This window comes from Vidua macroura, chromosome 17, assembly GCF_024509145.1.
Source record: "Vidua macroura isolate BioBank_ID:100142 chromosome 17, ASM2450914v1, whole genome shotgun sequence".
Taxonomy (NCBI): Eukaryota; Metazoa; Chordata; class Aves; order Passeriformes; family Viduidae; genus Vidua; species Vidua macroura.
This window is the reverse complement of record NC_071587.1, coordinates 9,409,965-9,431,879: the sequence shown is the minus strand read 5'-3', so window position 1 is coordinate 9,431,879 and position 21,915 is coordinate 9,409,965. Positions and strand designations below refer to the sequence as shown.

The window sequence follows — 21,915 nt, the reverse complement described above, 5'->3', positions numbered from 1 at the left end:
TGGAATCTTCCAGCCAGCATGTGGGTCGTAGAGCCTTAGAATGGTTTGTCTGGAAGGGACCTTAAAGCTCATCCCATTCCCACCCCCTGCCATGGGCAGGGACACCTTCCACTATCCCAGGTTGCTCCAAGCCCTGTCCAACCTGGCCTTGGACACTTCCAGGGATGGGGCAGCCAGAGCTGCTCTGTGCACCCTGTGCCAGGGCCTCAGCACCATCACAGGGAAGAATTTGGCTCCTCAAAATTCATTGAAACTGCAAAAGAAGGGATAAGGATGAAGGAGAGTTAGGATCTGATACACGAAACTGTGCAAATGCAGAATAATTCTGATGTGAAGTATTTGTAGAGTTTTGGTAGGTGGCTCTTTTTGGTGTATTTGTGGCTCTGGAAGTGCTTCTCTTTGGTTCCAGCTCTGGTTACTAAACAGCTTGGGGGCTTGCCTATGAGTCACTTTAAGGTGTCAGTTGTCTGTAGATCCCATGGGTGGGCAGCTCTCTTCATCCCTGCTTTCAGAAGAAGGGAATATTAGCACAGTTCTTGGCAAAGATGAGAGCAATTACAACTTGAGTGGTTTAAACTCTACAACTCTTGGAGGGATTGGTTGGGTCTCTGCCAGACAGCAGCTTTCCTAGGGAACAGAATGTCACCACCATGCCAATTAGGTCTTGTCTGGATTCAGAATATCATTGGCTTTGTTTTGCCTCTATAAATACAGCAGAAACTTATAGCTTAAATAGATGTGGTAATCTGAGAAGGGATAACACCAGCTCGGTGCTGCAACAGTGTTATTTCCTCCAAGCTCACCTGAGTGTGACTGGAACCTAAGTGAGGCTGGACCTGCACCGACTATTCCTGGGGCTCACCCTGTTGTACGGTGTGAAAATGGTGAATGGCTTTTCCACCCCTCGGAAAGGGAGGAGCTGGTTTGTTCTCCTGCGGGGAATTGTCCCTTCAGAACCAGGTACCACGTTGTTCTTGGAGAAGCATCTCCAGCAATGTCTGTCCCCAACAGAGGGCACTCCGAAACTGGAGATAAGGGAAGCCACCACCTTCAGCTGCTCCTGGGTCATGCTGGGGATGGGATGGGGTGGGGTGGAACGGACTGGCAGTCCCTGCCCTCACAGAGCACTGTCACACTGTCACCTTGAGGGACACGGAGTGAATCTAGCACAAGCAGACCACGAGAGGAGTTCTCAGGGCATGAGGAGGAACGGCTCTGCTAATGAAGCCTGGAGGAGATAATTAAGTGTGGAATATGACCCTTGGTAGGGGTCATATGGTAGGTATGACCCTTTGTTTCTTCTCAGACCTGTGTTTTTTCCTTATGATGAATAGCAGTCATTTATCCTGCATTATTATAGGCTTACCTGAAGATGGGCTTGGTGTTTATTTTACTTCTGTTAATTGGTGCTTTATGCTACAATGAACACGGGCAATTGAGTGGTAGTTCTGAAGTGACTCAGTCATCACACTTTTATTTCATTGATCTTTACCAGTGTGTATGAAAGCCAAGGGGCTTTAAATGCTGTTAAGTGCAGAGTTTGGTGCTTTATCTCTTTAGAGTGCTTGATAAGGGCTTTTGATCAGTTTAATTGGTGAAAGTGGCATTAGAGCTTGGTCAGCTGGAGAGGTGTAGTGTTAAAAACATGTAGACCTCAATTCCAGAAATTCCCTCCTCTTACCATCTAAAGGAACTGCTTCCTGAAATTACCAGTAAAATGTTTCAGGTATTCCGAGCTGAAACGGTGCCTTTTCCACCATCTATGCTGAATTTTGATTGCTCCCAAACAAAGCTGACAAAGACTGCTGGTATCTGATTGATAATACTCTCTCTGAGGAAAAGAAATCATATTGAACCCAAAATGTGTGAAGTCAGTGCTTAATGAGAAAAGGAAAGATTAATTTGAAAAGCCCCAAACAAATGCAAACTTTCCTGGGAAAATCTCATTGAATAGAGGATGTGTATTCTTCGTCTCCTTTTTGTTTTTCTGCCTCTCCAGGGAGCATCAGGTGGGCAGACAGGAATGAGTGTGATCCATAAAGAAAGTGAAAAAAGGGGAGGTGGAGAAAGAATTCTAAGTGTGTGCACACTGCTGTGTGTGATCTCAAAATGGAGAGTAGCTTGTGTTTCACTGGTATTTTTTACCTTGGTAGTAACACGATATTACTAATAAGGGAGGTACTTGACTTTTGTCATGCAGAGCTGTCAGGGTTGAGCTTTTTTCTTCGAGGTATTAAACTAGGATGAAACTAGTTGTCTGTTTTGCTCAGTGAGAAGCTGTGGATTTTGGTGCCTAAAATAAGGGGAAAAACACCCTACAGAAAACAACATTTTTACTTGCAGCTGCACCCAAGCAGAACTCAGGATGTTTGGGTATCCGGAATAGAAGTTGCACAGAAGCAAAAAATACTCTATCAGTGCTTATGCATTTGGGTTTATAAAAGAGGATTTTGCTTACTGGGCCCTGTGGGATGAGACAAAAAAAAAAAAAAAAAAAGCTGCATCATTCTGTCTTTGATTTAGCACTTAATGTTTTTATTTTTGTTTTTAATTCTTCCCTCACACTTCTCCCTAGCATGGCTTCAAGCTTGACCCTTCTGAAAAGCATTTCTCAAAAAAAAAAATGCCAAGTAATCCCAAACAAATTAGGCAAGACAATAATGAATTACAACAGCACTTGAAGTATCAACCCAAAAATGCCAGGGCTGGCTGACAACTGCTCCTCCTCTGCTTTTGACACTTAACATGCTGGGAGACACAGCTAACAAAGCTGACTTGGTTTTGTACTTTTAATCAACTGCTGCAGCTTATTAATGCAACTTAATTACACTTGCATTGCCCCTTCAGCCCTTTCCCTCCCCTCAAAAAGCCTGTCACAAACGAGACTCTTCCACCAGGCTGTTACATGGAATAGGTGTGGCTCTAGGTGAAGGCAGGTGCAAACCCACCTCTGATCCATGTGGAACTGGCCTTTTCCAGGGCCTGCAGCAGGATTCAGCTACACCAGGGTTAATTTAATGTAGCTGGGCAGACCCAGAGTAAGCTACAGCTGCTCCAAGAATGGCTGGGCTGGTTGGAAGGGTGAAGCTGCATGCTGAGTGAAGAGCTGATGGCTGCAGTAGTTTTCAGTTGTTCAGCATTACAGGAGTCAGGCCACAGAACACTGAGCTCCAGGACAAAAGCCTACTGCCATGTCTACAGAGAACGAGCAAGGGGACCTGGCTGGTGGGGACAAAGGAGGGAGAAGTTCTCATCTCTACTTAGAACCCAACAATGCCTAAGTAACTCAAGTGTAAAGAGCCCCCACTTCATTTTATACAGGCAGGGAGGATGTGAAGTTTTGTTAGGGGATTTAGGCTCTGTTCAGAAAAAGGGGAGGAAACTAACTACAGAAGATATGAAGTGTCCCAGGGTGTTATGCAGTGCTTCCTTCTTTCTGGATCCGTGGCACAAGGAAGCAGCTCCGACTTCAACTGTAGCTCTTGAGAGAGGCTCTTGGTGAACTTGTTCTGCCAGAGGTCTTTAGGCCTGTGCCATTTCTGGGCCAGTACCAGCAGACTGTGGTAGGAAAGGTTCGTCAGGGCACTTGGAGGATTAAAAACCAACTGTGTGGCCATTCTTTGATGTACATTCATTGTGTTTGAAAAGAAGACAAGGAACCAAAAAATGGAGTGGAGTTCACCATCCTGCATTTCCTCTGCCAAAGATCCAGGCCCCAGGGGACTGTTTCCTGCAGCACCTTTGGTGGAGTGCAAGGTTTATCCATCCTCTGGCTCCTCTTCACTTACGCAGGCCTATAAAAGGGGGAAAAAAGGTGAAGGCAGGCTGTGAGTGTGGAGCAAGTACTCAACTGCTTTCTTTATGTGGCAGAAATGGTGTGGAAATAATGAGGACATTTTTTTATTTTCTCTTCTGGACTTTTAAATGTGATTGACTACAGATGAGGAATAGGATTGAGAGCTCACAAGTAATGTGGTTAAGTAGTCTTCAAGCCTGGAAAGAATGCAATGCATGTGTCAGACCTGAATATGCTGCAGTTAGGCTCAAGTGTTAGATCTATGGATCCTCAGCGTTTGGAGCTGCATAAACTTTGGTTAGAAACTTAAAAAGCTAAGGGTCATCTCTAGGATAAAGGAGCTGCTTGAAATTGCAGTGATGTGCTTTTTGTGTAGGTACAGCAGGATAAGCAGATCTACTTTTGGAGCCAGCAGCAAAGGTGAGTGAATGCTTTTGGCTGAAACATCACCTCTTACACATGCAGCTTCAGGATGGTCAAAAGAGTTTGCAAATTCATGTTGTTTGTTTGGGAAAAAGTCTACCTAGAAAGAGAAGCAGAAGTGTTTTGTTTTGTGTTTTTTCTCTCCTCAGAACAAAGTGGGATTTTTTTTCCTGTTTAAGTTTCCTTTGTAAATTATTCTGCTTGACAAAATTTGGAGAAGATAGCTGGAAGAACAATTCTAAAGGAGTTTTCCTTCCCCTCCTTCTTATTCCTGTGTTTCAGTCTTGGACTCTGACTTTTTGACTTAATGTTATTTGTGTGCTTGTACATATTGATGTATTGAAGAACTCACTTTAAGCCAGCAGGGGATGATGGTTGTATGGGGACAAATCCTTTAATGCTCACAGCTGCTTCGTGCCTGTGGCCAGCAGACTGTGGCCCACAAAAGATTGATCAGGGACCATTAAGGTGAGCAATTGCCAACTGGAGCCTCAAATCCCTCAATTAACCAATACCTCCTGTCGCTGCCCTGTCAATACTGAGGTCTCCATCTGATAAAAGTCACACCCTGTGTTAACACAGGGACCTTTCCACTGGTAGATCTGAGGAAAGTCCATAAAATCTGGCTACACAACTCAAATTAAAGCTCTGAAGCCCCTAAAGTGATGCAGTACTTGAGATGCCAGATCAGCTTTAGGGGTGAACTCACCTTTGTGAGGTGCAGTTCACTGCTCGGCCTTACAAACACAATCTTAAAAGGCAGGAAGATCTACTGCTTGTCCCTGTGCCTTTTAAATAAACAGAGATCACCTCCTGTCATCCAGCAGGTTCTTGATTTAGCACTACCCTGTGTACAAAATCACGCTTTGAGGCTTTTTTGCTTTATAACTGAGATTGCACAGTGCTGCTTTCCAAAATAAATTTGTAGAGTGATGTCAGGAAACTGAAAGGATTCAGCAGGCAGGAGGGGCTGACAAATGCTCAGGATGCTCTGGGTACTTGGCAGGTAGTGCAGGGGCTTGGAGAGAACAGCTTGAGTGAGAAATGTCAAAGCTGGCTTGGCCAGCACTTCCAGTTATTGGTGCAAAAATGCTTTTTTGCCTCGAGTGATAAGAATTCTGTTACTACCAATGAACAAGAAGAAAAGCAACCCAGAGCTGAGGTCCTGAGCTGTGCAGCACAAGGGGAGACAGTGGTGCCAGCAGGCACAACCTGAACTTGTGCTTCAGTTGAGGGAGGAGAAAGAGTTCAACCCTTTCTTCCTAAAAACTCACTGGAAATATTCTTTTAACCTCAGGTGAGCAACTTTGTCTTTCCAGAAGGGATTTACTATCCCCTGGATAAGTACTTTGACACAGAAACTCAGGCACTGAAGACTTTAGTATGTCTTCTATCAAGAGTGCTAATATATTATTATTATTATTAAATAATTAGTGTGGCGCCTTGATTGGCAATCAGCAGTGAGTTAAGGGCAATTCTTTTGGGCAGTAAAACTTCCAGAACCATTTTTTTCATGTGAGCCTCTTTTACTTCAGGTTGTGACTTCAAACAGTAACTATCACAACCAAACTCCCCTGGAGTCAGTGAAACATGGAACAAAAGCAGTTGTGGAACTTGAAACGACTTTATTTTTAGAATACCATTGTTGCTGTGTGAGTGTTTAAGGTTTGAATTGAGATGAGCACTCTTAAATCTTGCCTTTGTAAACAACAGCACAAAATGATGGTTGATTGTTGTTCGTGTCTTTTTTTAAAGAGAAAATAACACCTTGAAAAATTTGTGAGGTTTTTCACTGACTGGAGGCTGAAAGCTGAGGTCAGGGAGATCACTGTGATAAAGCTGGGACATAACTGGATTATGGTGTGGAAGTACCTATTATCAGTAACAGTTTGGGGAGGTGTGTTTTCCTCCTGGCAGGAGGCAAGGGTATTTAAGAACTTCTTTCAGTGCTGTGGCTGGAAGCTGAAGGCCAGAACTGGGGTGCAGTTTGAATACTGAATTCAGCAGCTCATGTCATTGTTCTGTGGGGTCTCACATCTCTAAAAACTTATAAATTCAGAGATATGAAAAAGAGAGACTTGAGAAAAATGCAGGAAAGGGCACAGTGGGAGGAAAGAATGTGATCTCATCAGAAAAGTATAGGTAAAACTGGAGTGAATAGGATCATTCCAGTAGGGAATGAAGGAAAGTGATCCTGTTAGAGAAGTGTGGCAGCCCAGAAAATGCATCTGACTGCAGCCAAGGGGGTGATGCCATCCTAAAATGAAGGTTCCTGCTTGCAGTCAGCTCCAAGTGATCAGTTGTAGAATAAATTTGGTTTCATTCAGCATTTCCATCAACAAAAAGGAGTTCAAACCAGAAACCCCATGTTCCAGATCCTGAGCTGCTCTTAAACTTAAATTTCAGATAGGTTGGATGTATTTGTTGTTTTGCATCTTCTTGAAGAGGATATTAAAAAAAAAAACAAACCTGCCTTCAAGTCATCACTAAATTATTTTCACAGCTGGACAAGGGCATCTGGCAGTCAGTGCCCCAGCCTGCAACACTCCATGGCACCATAACCTGGGAATGAATGATCCCTTCCTCCCCTCACTCCCATTCACACACATGGAAAAGAGGCAATAGGATGAAATATAGAAACAAAAATTGCTATTTGGTGGCTGCTGAAATTTATAGAGGGTCACATTATCTACAGCTCAGCAGCTGGTTTCACCTTCTGTTAGCCTGAAAGAAATATTATTTTATGCTGGCAGAAAATATCAACAGAGAAGTGATGGGCTAAAGAATGGGAGGGAGGAACAGCAGAATTATCTGTGGACTTGAGCAGCAGCTTCCCCTCTTACTGAGGCCCTGGAAGAAAGTTTTACATTGGTAACTTCTCTTCATATTGCAATCTCCCCATCTAGGAATCTTCATTTAGAAGTGATAGCTTCTTCCACAGAAAGCAGAACTTGCCATTTTAAGAAAAAAGCAGCCCAAACCCTGTACTGTAAAAATGTGATGCTTCTTCAGCATGCTGCTGCACCCAGCTAGTAAATCAGGGAGCTGCTTAAAGCTGCACAGCTTCTGCAGACTATGAAAAATTCCACCCCACTGTGACAAAATGAGAGAGAAATCAATATTTAATCTCCTGTAGCATCCCTTGTAATAACACTAGAGAAACCCCAAAGTTACAGGGAATTCAGTGGCCTTGCAGAAATTACTTGTATTCCTGATTGTGTGCTGCAGTGACAAAGTGGGCAGCAAGTCCTTATGAAATTAGAGGGGCACATCTACCACTCTACCTCAGGGAAGTTTTTCTTCCCTCAGCCCCACTCTTTTCCACCATCCTCACATCTTTCTTTTTGGCAGGATTCTGGTAACATTATTCCTGAAAAACAGCCTCCCTCAGCAGCTGCTGCAAAAAACTTCCATGTGTTGAACTGCCTCTTGCAGATCAATTTAAAGAATATAAAATCAGATCTCATTGCTTCTTTAAACAGACAGAACTGGCCTTTGTGTTTGAGGATCTCATTAAGAACCAGCTTTTAAGTGGACAGAGCGAAATTGTGATCTTGTGCCTCAGGGGGCAGAAATGGGAATTCAACAGTGGCCCTTCATTATTGGTATGAGAGAAGCTGCTGTGGACAAATCCCCTTCCTGCTCTCAGCTGAATTCTTGGGCTGCCCCACATGTGGAAGGCTCAGTTCTTGGAGGCAACAATTTAAAATGATTTTGGAGCTGAGAAAGGGCAGCTTCACCCCTTCTGGTGTCCATTTGTTCATTCCTTCCATGCCTGAAAACCCTGATGGTGAAATTAGCCTGCAAGGATGAAAAAACCCAAACCTGTGGTACCCTTGAAACCAAGAAGCACGTGGAGTCTCTTAGCACAGATGATACTTACAGGTATGTCTGCTTGAACAAAAGGTTGGTGGGTTTTTCATTGACATGGTAGAGAGGAAATGGATCAAATCCACCAATGAAATCAACTGAAAAAAAATCGAAACTCAAATAAACAAACAAACATGGCCAGAAGGTTGAAAGGAAATGAAAGGAAGGCTTGGTGAATGTCATGGCGTAAACACAAAAATTAGTGACAGAACAGAAAAGTGATTTTTTTCAGGTATGGATTTCTGGGATCTCCTGGGATGGGCAAGCATGCCAAAGAGAAGATTTCAGCTAACACAAAACTTAAAGCAGAGCTAACAACGACTCTAGAAAAGCCTCCTTGGGCATTGCCACCACGCTGTGACTGCACGTGAGAGGAGCAGACAAAGCCAGAGCCGAGGGGAGGAAGCTGGAGAACGGCTCCTGAGCGAATGCCAGGGAGAGGTTGGCAGCACAGCCCTCCCTGGGAAGGTTACACAGTGAAGTGGGAATTTTCTTGCCCCACTTGTCTTTCCTGCAAGACAACAGCAGCTTTGGAAAGCTGCAACCAGCTCATTATCTCCAGCTCTGGTATTTTTCGCATCCCCTCTGCCAAGTGAATTTCTTTGAATTGTGCACAGGCAGGAACAATGCTTCCCTTCTCCAGGGCTCACGGAAGGGCAGCGTAACTCAGCGGGGAGAGCTCTAAGTGACAATTCCCTTAGTAACCAGGGAAGAATTTTCCAAGGCTGTCTCAGTTCCCTGGACTTCAGGCCAAGGCTGCAGCACAGAGCTGGCCAGCACAGTCAGGGCAGGAGGTGTGAGGTGCTGTGGTTTGTCACTGACCTCGCAGGCCTGGCTAAACCCTTTAAAACTGACCCAGTTTGGATCATTTTTTGGTGCCAAGTTAGTACATTTTGTATGGAAGTGTGAAAACCATCCTGTCCAACTGCCATTTAAAAATAACTGGAGAGTTTTATTAACTATTTAAGTGCCTGTTTATTTTTCTTTCCTGAAGGTGGCACTATTATTTTAAATTTAAGCTGAAGATGTTTGAGGTTTTTTGTTGATCAAATAATAGAAAAAATATTTACTAATATACTGGATGTGGAAAAACCCAAACTTCTTAAAATATATTTAGAAACCTAAGGACAACAGATTCTGACAAATTTCATATTGATGGAGAGCTTCAGGCTGATATTGTGATTTTGGGACAGCTGAAGGTAATGGGTGAAATCTGCAGAGGTTCTAAGTTAATTGTGGAGACAATTCCCAAACAGTTTCAATGAAACTTTACCTTTTCTCAGCCACTTTTGAAAGTGTTTGAGTATTCTAAAATCAAAACAGGCTGCCATTTTAAACAAAACCAAGATATTAACTTTATTACCTCAGTTGTGGAACACCTAAATTGAGAAACTTTAACGAACTGCAATTTTCAGTAACTATTGAGTACCTTGAACAAACAAGTCTTATCATCTGAACACACAAGCATGAGGGCACTCAAAATCCAAGACACTTAAAAAAAAAAATCTGAAGTGTGGTTCCTTGTGATTCACTACATTGCATTAGCACATCTAAAATATTCTTGCCCACAATTCAGCATTAGTAGGTTCCTACTGCTGTGTTTTCTCATGAAAATCACGTTAGCATGAGCTTCCTGATTAATGTGCCTCTGCACTTATAATTACTTCATGCTGCATATCAAAGCAACATTTAAAGGAAACCACAAATGGAAGAGAAAATTAAAACGCAGCTCAAATTTATTCAGGTCACTGGAAGGATCTACCCCTGTGAGTGTGAAATATTGATGGTTTGTCATTGTTAATTATTCAAGCTGGCATTTTAACTCCAAGCTGGGAAACTCGGAGGGAAAGTGAATTTGTTAGTGGGAAAAAAATACATATCCTGAAATTACCAGCTCTGTGTTTCCTAGATAAAGCTTCCTTCCATGTTGTTGCCTCTCCTAACAGATCCCTACTATAAAAATTAGTTCTGTCAAGTTATTGCTTTACAATATTCAGCAGGGGCTCAGAACTGGAGCTATTTAGCTAATAGAAGAGCTATAGTCTAATTTAAAAAATATTACTATAATGTAGCACCTTCTCTAAGTGCACTGCCAAGCTCTAAAGAAATGATCAATAAAGCCAGGAGAATGAGTTCAGCCAGGAAGGAAGGAAGAAAAAAACATAAGGACAAGGCAGATAAGTAATGCATCTCCTCTCACTCCTGTGAAAACACATTCTTCACATACTTTCAAATATTCAGTTCAAAGCTGTTGTTTTCCAGCTCTCCTCCATGCCAGCTGCTCTTTAAAACAACAAAGCTACTTGCACAAACCTAACCAATGCCTTAAAAGAATTGATGCTCAGATGTAAAACCTTTGGATGAGATCCTTTGCTGGAGTAAACTGGCCTAGACCCAACACCTTGCCAAACTTTGCATTTACTTTATGCATCCATTTTTCTGTTTGTGAAATTATTGGTCTCAAAGAGCATTTTAGAGGGACAAAGCAATCCAGGAGCAGTTGGGCACCTGCACAGGTCCCACAGACCTGTGGGTCTTTACCCTGACACATGTCACAGTGACTGACTGTCACTGAAGAGATTTGTGTACCCAACACGAGTGAGCTGGCTCCTTCCTCCTCCTAATTCAAATACAGCACTTCCTCTGCTCTTAAATTAGTGGTCAGATTGGTTCTTGGCAAGAACTCTCATGATCTGCTTCATCCTCAGCTTGTGGCACATGAGATTCTGCAGGTCTCCTACTTGAGCCCTGGGCTGAAAGCTTTGCTGTAGGTGCTTTTAATCACAGCAGTAATATTTCAGAGCCATTATTCTCACGCTATAGGAGCTTGAGAACAGATGCAGCTGCTCAGTTTCTCCAAGGCTTAGTCCAGCTGAGAAGCCAAAACCAAGCTCTTTTTGTGCTCTAAGTGTAGCAGAATTACAGCATCTAACACAGAGTGACACGGGGCAAAAAAACCCTCACAGTAAAAATAGCTGATCTTTGAGGGGTAGTTAGTGCCATAACACACAGAGGCAGAGATGGAAAGAAGTCTGGTGGCAGCTCAGTCCTGACAGACAAACATCTGAGAGAGAAATAAAATTTACTAAAACCTTTGCCAAGAGATCTGTTGATAAATACTTACAGCTGTCTTCTTCTTCTGTAAAAACACTAACCACGTAACAGGCGTACACAAAGCCCACCAGCTGGAAAAGAAAGAGAATAAATCACTTTAGCATCAGCCAGTGTGAGCCTGGTCAGAACCCACTGGGCACAACTTCAGCAGGCACTCAGCATTTCTGTAACTGTGGAGCCAAGCCATATTTGCTGCAGGGAGGGAGGCAGGTGTGGGTGTCAGGGAAGGCACTGATGGAGCACACCCAAAGCTTCAGAAGGAAAACTAAGACCCATCCTCACCTTCAGAGTAGCACCTTCAGTTGCTTGAATTATTGGCAAGAACATGGGTTGGCTTTGTTGAAACTGAAACTCCTGTGCTAAGTCTCTGTAAGAAGTGATGGGGATAGAGGAGAGGGCCTTGTGGGACAGACAACAATGTACAGGAGACAGAGTTTGAATGACGAGAACTCGTCAGCTCAGCATTCCTGTCATACGGGGTAAATTACCAATTAGAGGTGAGTAGTTTTTATGCAGATGAGATAGAAAATGAGTTAACCATAAGAATAGTGCTGTGCTGGCAGAAATGTTCAGACACCAAAATCTCTAGTAACTTGGTGGTTTCTAGAAGCTCTAAAGCATCAGAGCTGCCTCCTTCAGGCTCACTATCAAGGTGTTCCTCAGCCTAAACAGAGAAACAAACTCCTGCTAGTATAGGAATTAAGCATTCCAGATGCAGCAGGGTCTTATTTTGCTTTGCCTTCTTCCTGTTAATCAAATATCCTCTCTATCCTTCATTTCACATCTTTACATAACACCCCACTTAGTGAGATCTTGGTTGACAGTAACTGCATTAGTAAAGTTATTGTGAGGCATAATTGTTTTCCACTGTGAACTCAATTCCTGGGAACAAGAGTCAGCCTGTAACACACAGTGACTCACTCCAAGTGGAGACAGAATGATGCATGGGAGGGCTTGAAAAGTAGAGTCCATTCATTTCTAATATGACAGAAAAATACATCACACCCTAAAACAAAAGGCAAGATAATGAGATTTCTGCTGGGGAGTTTTACAGTATTTGTGGTTTCTCCAGCTCTCCCTGACAAAACATGCCTTGTTGGGAGGAAATGGAATGTTTTTGTAGCATCACTAAACCCTGTTTTTCCTTTGAAGATTTTTCTATAATCATCTGAAAGAGAAGGGAGCTTACTCCTTTCCTCTTGGGTGAGCCTTATGGGAGCACATCCCAGAAGCTCAGTGGAGGAAGGGTAGCTCTGGGGACTCCCTCATTCCTCTGCTGGGCATTTCTGAAACCAAGGCTGCTTCAGGATAAGCTCCTGTGAGCTACAGGGAAACATAAATCCTCTGGCCACATGCACGGCCAATCTAATTGTACCTGCTGCCTTTTAGAATTGTCTCAGAACAGAACTATCACTGTTTATGGCAGACAAATCAAAACCAAACAGAGTATCAGAGATTTTTCCTCTCTCCTATGGCTTGTACTGTAGAACCATAAAACCTGGAAATTGTGGTTTTGTTTTTTTTTTTTTTTTTCCTGAAGTTTGTGGCAGTTTTTGGGTAGGTCAGGGCAACAAAGCTGGGGAGGGCTCTGGAGCACAAGTTTGATGAGGAATGGCTGAGAGGGCTCAGGAGAAAAGGAGGCTGAGGAAGGACCTTAAAGCTCCCTGTGACTCCCTGGAAGGAGGTTGTAGCCAGGTAAGGACTTCCTTCTCTCAAGAAACAAGCAGACAGTAGGAAATATAGGCCAACAATAGGCCTCAAGTTGTGCCAGGGGAGGTTTAGAGTGGATATTGGGGAATATTTCATAATTAAAAGGGTTATCCAGCCCTGGCACAGGCTGCCCAGGGCAGTGGTGGAGTCACCATCCCTGGAAGCATTTAAAAGACAAGTAGATGTGGCACTTGGGGACAGGTTTAGTGGTGGGCTTGGCAGTGCTGGGGGAGCTCGATGGTCTTGGGCAGCTTTCCCAAGCCGAAGGATCGCAGGGCTCCCGGCCCGGCCCGGGCTCTGGCCGTGGTGCTGAAGCCCCGAGGCCGCTCCCGGAGCCGGGAACCACCCGCTCCTCCCGGGCTGCGGGACGTGACCCAATGCTCTTGGGAAAACAAGAGTGCGTCCTGCACGTCCCAGCACTCCAGGAGAGGTGCAACCAGCCTTCTGCACACCCTGATCTCCAGCATAAAGGCATTGGAACCCAAGTGACAAAGTCGGAGTGTGCTCATACACATCCTCTGTACTTGCTCTAGCATTTTTAGAGTTGCGAGATCCAGCCTCTTACATCAGGTAAAATAACACAATTTACACTCACACAAATATCCAGGCAGGAAAAATGCAACCTTGTTGGAATCCTGGATGCTGAGAATTTTAAACTTTTAAACCCACAAGAGAACACTGCATTTGACCTGAGGTCATGGAACAGGCTTTTAAAATTGATTAATAGCACTGGGATTATGGGTGTGTAGTTGGTTAGAAGTGTGTAATATCACAGGGTGGAAAACTTAGAGTTTGGGATTTTATAATAGAGAAATAAATATGAAGCAAGGTGGAGGTTTTAGGGTGGAGGTAGGTTGTTCTTCTTTACCTTCTTCTTCCTTCTTCTTCATGGGTTTGGGGATGTTTTGTGATTGGACAGAAAGGTCCACATTGCAGGCTTCGAGGGATCAGTTATTGGGTTAAAAGGGAAAATAATCTAGGTGTCATTTCTTAATTGTATAGTTTAGTTTTAAAAGACCTTGTAACAAGAGTTAGTTTGCCATTTTATGCCTTGCTAATGAAAAAGCTGCTGAACTCAGGGTAGTGCGACTGTAACATAGATAAGAAATAATAAACACCTGAGTCTGAACATGAAATACCATCTCAAGTACCTTCAATCCCAACCTCGAGGAACTGATACACCCTGAATACACACCCTGATTCCAAGGGAACTCCAGGACCGTTTTCTCCCTCCCCAGATTTCCCATCACCTCTCAGAGTAGGAGCTTTGGGTTAACAGCCATGCAAAGTGCCAGCCCTAAATCCACTCGCTGTTATTATACCCTATAGCATGCTGACACAAATCATATGTGGTACCTGTGTCAGGAGATTCCGGATAGAATTACCAATGAAAATGATTTACCTGCCCAGTTTATGAGCAGAGTCAGGAGCGATTATCAGCTGTACTGTCACAGCAAACCTGATAAAGCTCTGGACATTTTTCACGGTTCAGAAGCACCAAGCAATGGGATTGACTTGGGAAGTTTGTTCTGCACAGAAATTAATGCTCCATAACCCTCAACCATCATTCTGCTCACCCCATACATTTTTCACTTTATGACTAAGGTGACTTTTTTTGCATTCAGAAAAACAAACCAACCAATCAAAAGCTAGTGAATTAAGTGAACTTCCCTAAATCTCTAATCCCAGCTTCATTGGAGTGGAGGGTTTTCTTTTAGATTCCTTCCATCTCCTGGCTTTGTTTCAAAATCTTCTGCTTAGTGTTTAAAATTTACTTTTTATTGACTCTATAATCCATTCCTTCTTTAGATGCATTTCAGCAATAAAAAAATTTGTTTATTTAGTGGAACTTTTTATTCAAAGAAGCTTTGTCTTGTGATCTGGCCAGAACAGGTAAGTCTCAATGGCAAAGGGGGAAGAGATGTACAATATAAATATGAATTCCAGTTTTTTATGTGCTGACCTAAACTGTAATTAAATACTCTAAAGGACTCATCTGTAATTAAATAACCCCAAATTAAATAATCTCAAGGATTAACTGAACTCACGAGAATCCCTGTGTCTCACCTTCAGAATAAATTATGAATTAAATACAGCTAAGGAGGAGAAATGTGCTCCTACTGTCCAGTCTTTCCCTGGAAGAGTCTGCTGGAGTGTGGAATGGGCAGTCTCCAAGAAACACCTGAAATTCTCTTCTGACTGCATCTTTGATAAAGCTGTGTCAAACCCCCAAACATCACCCAGTTTATCAGCAATTAACACACAACAGGAAGTTTCACAGAAGCCAACAATTTGGAACAATTTCACCCAAGTGCCATCCTGGCTGCTGATTTCCATACAAAGGAGGAGTTTAAGCTCTGTATCCCGGGGAAATACCAATAATTCCTGGATCTTTGCAAATTACAGCGGGGAGGTGGAAGAGGAGGGAAAACGTCAGCGATGTAAAACGACACTAAGCCACTGCTCTAATTCCCCAAAGAATGTTCTAGGGCTTTAGCCTCTGCTGCTGTTTCTCTGCTTGTTCTGCATGTGCAGTACCAGCTACTCCAAGCTGCAGAAGGATCTGATTAAGCTTTTTATTAGGAACACATGTTGAGGGCAGGTGTGTTCTGTCAGCCTGGGAACGCACACGCTGCCCCACCAGAGAGGATGGAGCTGGGGTGCCCCAAGCACTCTGCAGGCAAACAGGGTGGGAAAGACAGGAAGAGACAAGTGTGCCCCAAGGGAATGGGGGAAACATATGTCTGAGCATCCCCCTGCCCCTCAGTCCTCTGAAGTGAACTTTTTAATAGAGAGTTGAAAACTGTTCATCAAACAGCAGCATTGAATGAAGGCACTGGAGCCAGAAAGAGTAAGTTAGAGAAAAACCTGGAGAAAGGGACCAGCTGGCTGCAAGTGTGCAAAATGCACAAAGGATGGGAAGGCAAATTTTAGGAGGTGTTACTGTTATTGTATAAGATTTTGGCTTTAGTCTACTTCTGTCCTAGTGAAACTTCTCTCAATAGACAAACTTGCCACTGCTTTTTCCACCACAGAGAATAGGTGCAAAGACTCTTCTTTCAGTCAGATGCATTCTAGGTTTCACTTCTAATCAGAGCTAATGAAAGGTGCACACTGACATCAGTGCAGGAGAGGGAAATGAAGGGAAGTCTGCTATGAGAAAGCAAAAATCCAGCTTGTGAAAGAGCTATTGTGACCAGATAGCCAAAGAAAGGCAATCAAAATCCTTTAATTCCTTGACCTTCTTTACTCTTTGGATGCAATTACAACCACTGAAAATCCACCTTCTGCCAAGAGCAAGGCATCTCTTGCACACTGGTTCTCACATAACATCTGCTGTCAAGGCTTGCCTTGCTGCCTCCCTGGGAACCTTCCAACCTGTCAGTCTGAGTGAAAACAACAGACAGGCAGGCAGCGAGTTCTGGCGCCTGGGAAGACATTTCCAATTTCTACCCCATTCAGTGGAGCCTCAGGAAAAGCCCAAGCCTCCCCACTCCCAGAAGTACCATATGGAGAGCCCAGAGCTATGCCAGGTATTTCGGAACTGGCAATCACTCCTCTCCCTGCTGGCTGGCGAGCTGGGGACGTGCAAGATGAATCCTTGCTAAGGAAAAGCAAAGCAGATTCTTATCTTGACAAAGTTGCTGCTGCATTTCCTACCTGAGTTGGTAGGATTATCTTTACAGTTCATTTCTATACCAGGACAGACTTTTAGATGTTGCCCCAATGAACTTTTACCTCCTTTTACCTCCAATGTGTTTTGTGCTAAAGTATTGAGAAAGATTTTCATACTGCAACTTGTATCATGTGTGGTGACTAATATGCCCAGGTTTGATTGCATTCCAGATTAAAGGAATTGCTTTTGCCTTCAAGGAGTACAGACAAGCTCTGAGCAAAAGCAGACTGAGACCTTATGTATCCTCAAATGTATGCCCAGGAGCAGGATGATATAATCAGCAGGAGTCAAGCTGACAGCCAACACTCTGCTCACCAGATGGGTCCAGGTTTGCTTTCCCTCTCCTTTGGCATGCAAGACTGAATTCAGGGAGCCTTGCCCCAGGTACACAGCACTGCAGTACAGTCCCTCAGTAGTCTCAAGGAATTGGAACTTCCAGAAAAAAAAAAATAAAAATCAAGTGCTCACAGTTGGGCACTGCCTATTCAAAGAGTGTGGATTTCACAGTGCTGTATCTGGGGTGAAAACCAAACCAAGCAGAACACACCCCCCACCCCACAACTTCTGAAAAACATTAGACAAAGCAAAACCAAACTACTGAAAGCAAAATTTTGCCTGTCCCTTGCCCTTCCTAACAGGGAACTTACTATTCTGGTCTCAGACAAGGAGGGAACGAGGTCATGTCTCTTGCTGCATCCCCTGAGCCGTCACGTTGCTGGTTGTGTTTTTGTGCTATTGATCTGTGTCCCTGCCTGTCTGCAGCACTGTACCTGCCAGCACTCTGGGGACAGCTGCCCGTAATAAAACCTGCCTCAAAGTGAGATAAAGGGAACAGAAAAAGATACTGGCAGGGATCAAAGGGTTTGACCCTCAGAGAGTAAAAAGGGAGAGAATTGGCTGACTGCTTTCAGGCAAGGTCTGAGGGAGAAAGACTTGCTTTTTGCCTGACCTCAAAGAAGAGGGAAAAAGCTCCATTCCTTCCACTACATGACAAAATTACACGAGCATTTCAGAACCAGCAGCAGTTACAGACCTGGGGCTTCAATACTCTCCTTTTATTACAGGACAAGTAGAAATTTAGTTCACTGCATAGCTCAGCCCATATGGGTTACTTGCCTACGAGTATTTTAACCCCATTTCCAGGGTTTAGGACTCAAAAATTTATTGCACCTTAAATCTCAGGGAGAAAGAGAGAGACAGAAAGTATTTCCCTAAATCCTATTTTGTCTTATATTTCCCTCCTGCCTCCCCATCTGGCCCTTAGTGATGTTTTGCAGATGCACAGAGAATGTTGTCATGTGCCTTTGGGAAGAAGCAAAGGAAAAGCCACTGCCAGAGACAGAGTTCTATATATCAGAGTGATCACTTAGCCCAGGGCCACGTGCCTAAGTCAGTAAGCTGCCAAAAAACGAAGATCTACTCCAAACAAACTCAGGACCATTTGTTGGCTCAACCTCTGGCCCAGGGCACAGGGGCTGTGCCAGCTCAGGAGTTCAGGAAGGATGCTAAGAGTGAGAAACCTCTGTGCTTTAAAAGGGGGTGTTATGACTGCAAAGTCTGCCCTTGTTTCACCAAACTCAGGTACAGCACCAATCCTGTTCCACCTAAAAGCCCTCTAAAAGACACCAGGCTGTGATTTCCTGGACACACAGGTTTGCCTTTCTCACACAGGGGCATGGCAGCAGCTCTCAGACAGATTCATGCAGATCATTTGGCCCGAAGGAGAACTGAGGGAATATTAACAGCCAGCACACGTGCCAGGGAGCTCATCCAAGTCAGGAAACAAGAGTTTCTGCCTCTGCCTCTTCTCTGTGACATGGCAAGAAAGGGGCCTGAGCCTTCCTCCCTCCCTGAAGTTCACTGGGTCACACAGACCAGCCTGGCTAACAGAAAATGCAGGATCAGGACAGTAGAAAGCTGCACCAAAAACGTGCAGAGAAGTACTTGGCACTCCAGAAACGTGAAAAATCTCTGTTATCCTTCAGCATTTAAACAGGGCAAGTTGCCTTTCTTTTTTAAGCCAAAACTGAAAGCCAAAATGTGAATGGTTTCCCAGTTCGTGTTTGTAACTAAAGCCATTAACCCCAAAGTAACAACTCAAAGCAGATTAGACATGTGGTCTACAAAACGCAAGAACAGCACCAAAGTGAGTGGCACAATGGATATTTTGTTTCAGTTAATTTCACAGAAAAGTGAGAAACAACAAACAGTGAACCTTAAGGACGCTGCATTTTTGCAAAGTACTTTAAAAAGCCCGAGGAAGACTGTGATGAGGAAAGAGTGGATGAAAACATTTGGTGACTATATCTTGGGTATCAGCAGAAGGAAAACATGCTGCTTACTGCCTCCTAAAAGTTGATTTCATTTTCTGGAGATTGTTCACAATGAATGTGTAGGTTTGTGCTCCACCACCCATCACTGAGCCACGGGGAGTAAGAGCAATCCTTCATAGAAACATGGAATTAAGGTTGGAGGAAGCCTTTTAAGGCTTCAAGTCGATCATCAACCCAGCATCACCACCACATTCATCACTAAATTATGTCCTCAAGTGCTATACCCACACATTTTTTTTTTAACACTTCCAGGTATGGTGGCTCCACCACTTCCCTGAGCAGTCTGTTCCAGTACTTTACAGCTCTTTCTGTTCTGAAATTGTCTCCAGTATCCAAACTACACCTCCCCAGTGCAATATGATGCCATTTCCTCTTGTCCTGTCAAAACCTTTTCTTTTCACCCTGCACCAGAAGGGTCTCTGTCCTTGTCAAAACATGAATTCCCACACCCCAACAGGGATTCAGAACCCTTTGTTGCTCTATGGTTGCACAGATGCATTACTTCAGGCATCAGGCTGCTGATACCCATTTCCAACTATTTTCATAAGAGAGAACAGGAGAACAATCCAACAGAACACATTTACAGAGGCTTTTGCAATCAGGCAATACAAAAAGTGTTGGAAAATACAGGCCAACCTCTGTGTTTGGAAAAGAACAAAACCAAACCAGCATCTCCTGAGGAAGTGCTCCCCTCATGAGGCACTCACCGCGATGAGGATCTGGAAGGAGCTGTGCATGACCTCGATGTAGCGGTACTCCAGGGCGCAGCCGATGACAGAGATGTAGGAGTGGTTATCCAGCCCCTTGATGCCAGACATTGAAGCCTCCTTCCTTACACAGCCAGGGCCATTTTCACTCCACCAGGATTGGTGCCGGGAGATGTTGAATGTCAGGAGCTCGCTGTCCTAAAGAGAAGAGTTGCAAAGAGAGCTCTGTTTACTCTGAGAGTGCCAGACATGCCGCCAGATGGAGTTTTCCATTAAATCAATGGAAAACTTAGTTTCAGAGATCCCCACTCCCCAAAAATGCTAGCACAGATCAAAGCACGTTGGCTTGATATCCCTTCATAGAATCATGGAATGGTTTGGTTTGGAAGGGACCTTAAAGAACCTTCCACTATCCCAGGTTGCTCCAAGCCCTGTCCAGCCTGGCCTTGAACACTTCCAGGCGTGGAGCAGCTACAGCTTCTCTGGGCAACCTGTGCCAGGGCCTCATCAGTGAGAATTTCCTCCTGTTATCTAATGTAAACATATGTCCCAGGCAGGCTGCTGTGGTGAGAACCACTCCTGAGGCAGCCCTGCAACAAATCTATTTCACCGTCCTCTAGCAGCACAATTCGGATGCTGGCTGCAGACCCAAGAACATTTTGCTGGTGGTTTCTTCATCCAGAAAAGAACTCAAGTTTTGGGGTTGGGAGATGAACCCTGTAACTCCTGAGGAAAAAGGTAAACAAGGCAGCACTAAGTGTCCTGCCAGGCTCTTCCCAGCATGGGAATCAACACAAGTACCTGGAAAATATGAACTTCACAACCCCAAAGTGAGTTTCCAAACCCAACAGATCTTCCTCTGTTCCTAGTTCCTGACAAGATCCTGTGCCATTTTTACCTGATTTCCTTCCACACTCTTCACATCTGGTGCTTCTGCATCTCCTGTCAGCCCCAGGTCAGCCTACCCAGCCCAGCTGACCTCACAGTGCTGACTGCAGCTTCTTCTAAACTCCTCCCCTGCAATTTCTTATCAACTTTACCTCCAAAGGGTTTTTGCTTTGCTCCCTTGTCTTTCCTAGGTAAATACTTTAAACCACTTGAGGGGGTTACAGAGTGAAATGCCACACAGGGAGCGCAGGGCTTTGGTGTGCAGCCAGGTACTTATTTAAAAATGACCACACTTTCCTCACACTTGAGAAAACCTCAGTAATTATAGGACTACTCAGAAGAGCTTTGGGATTTTGAGCTTGCAGGACATGGCAAAGGTAAAAGACAAACTCAGGACTGGCTGAACAGCTGCAACCCTTCATGGACGAGTGCCAAGTGCTGGCTGCCCCTGAAGAACTCTCAGGTCACTTTGATACAGAATCAACAATTCCTTTTGACCATAAAACAAGGCAAGGGGTTGGAAGTTTTATTCTGAAGAATAGATTAAAAAATTTAAAGGCAGAGAACCTGTATCTCTACAGAGAGGGATGGATGCTGGATATCCACACGTCACCCACCCATTACTAAAGGTTTTAGCACCTACCCATAAACTATTTCACACTGCTCGTGCCAGGGTCCCACACAGTCCCAGGAGGAAATCCATGGCTCCCAGAACAGCATCAGTCAGAGCTTGGGGTATGCACATTTCCCAGCATGGAAAACCTCCCATGGCAGCTCCTTTGTGTCAGCTCCCCATAGAGTCAAAAGGAAAAACAGATTCAGAGCAGGTTATCCAAGCCCCTGCTCCAAATTACCCTCCAGAGAGGGCCTGTCTGCACAGCCAACACAGGAGCCAAGCCAGGCAGTCCTGCAGATAGAAAACAGACACTGAAAAGCATGTCCAAGGCCAAACTCGAGTCAGGGGGGCAGGAACCTGAATGGCAGCCAGAGAGCCAGTGAACAGTCCCCAGCTGCCCTGCTCTGCACCTTGTGTGGGGACCCTCTGTCCAGCACAGACACCCCAAAGCAGCCTGCAGAGCCCTTATTCCAATCTGCTGCAGGAAGCACGTGCTGAGAAATGTGGACAATTAGGCGAGAAGACAGCTGCCAAGCTCCTGACATAATCACCACAGCAGATGGCATGTGCTGTGCAGGAGATGGAGGAGGGCACAGAGATGGAGCGTGGCACCGGGGCAGCAAAGACAATGGGGAAAACTCCATGGACACTTGGGAGTTCTGTCCTTGCCTGGGCTTCACCCTTCAGTGGCCCAGACATAGCTCAGGAAGTCACCAAATCACAGCTTTTCTGCAAAGCTTGTTGTTCTTCCCCCAGGTTTGTGTGTTAGGAGGAGGATGGAT

The 21,915-nt window shown here is 44.4% G+C and overlaps 1 protein-coding gene across 3 annotated transcripts in view; it reads right to left on the bottom strand.

Annotated features, from left to right (window-relative positions):
* Positions 1-2,513: 2,513 nt before the first annotated feature.
* NKAIN4 (sodium/potassium transporting ATPase interacting 4) overlaps positions 2,514-21,915 on the bottom strand; it is a 50,560-nt gene continuing 31,158 nt past the window's right edge. The window contains exons 4-8 of one of the 3 annotated variants that reach the window (XR_008439778.1): positions 19,630-19,827; positions 11,214-11,274; positions 8,103-8,187; positions 4,247-4,319; positions 2,514-3,794 (exon numbers count right to left, since the gene is read on the bottom strand). Coding sequence is in view for 2 of the 3 variants with exons in the window: in XM_053993304.1 (XP_053849279.1) it covers positions 3,785-3,794; positions 8,103-8,187; positions 11,214-11,274; positions 19,630-19,827 (354 nt within the window). In the remaining variant the exon portion in view is untranslated. The remainder of the gene's footprint in view (positions 3,795-4,246; positions 4,320-8,102; positions 8,188-11,213; positions 11,275-19,629; positions 19,828-21,915) is intronic. The other 2 variants (XM_053993304.1, XM_053993305.1) reach the window with 2 other exon arrangements.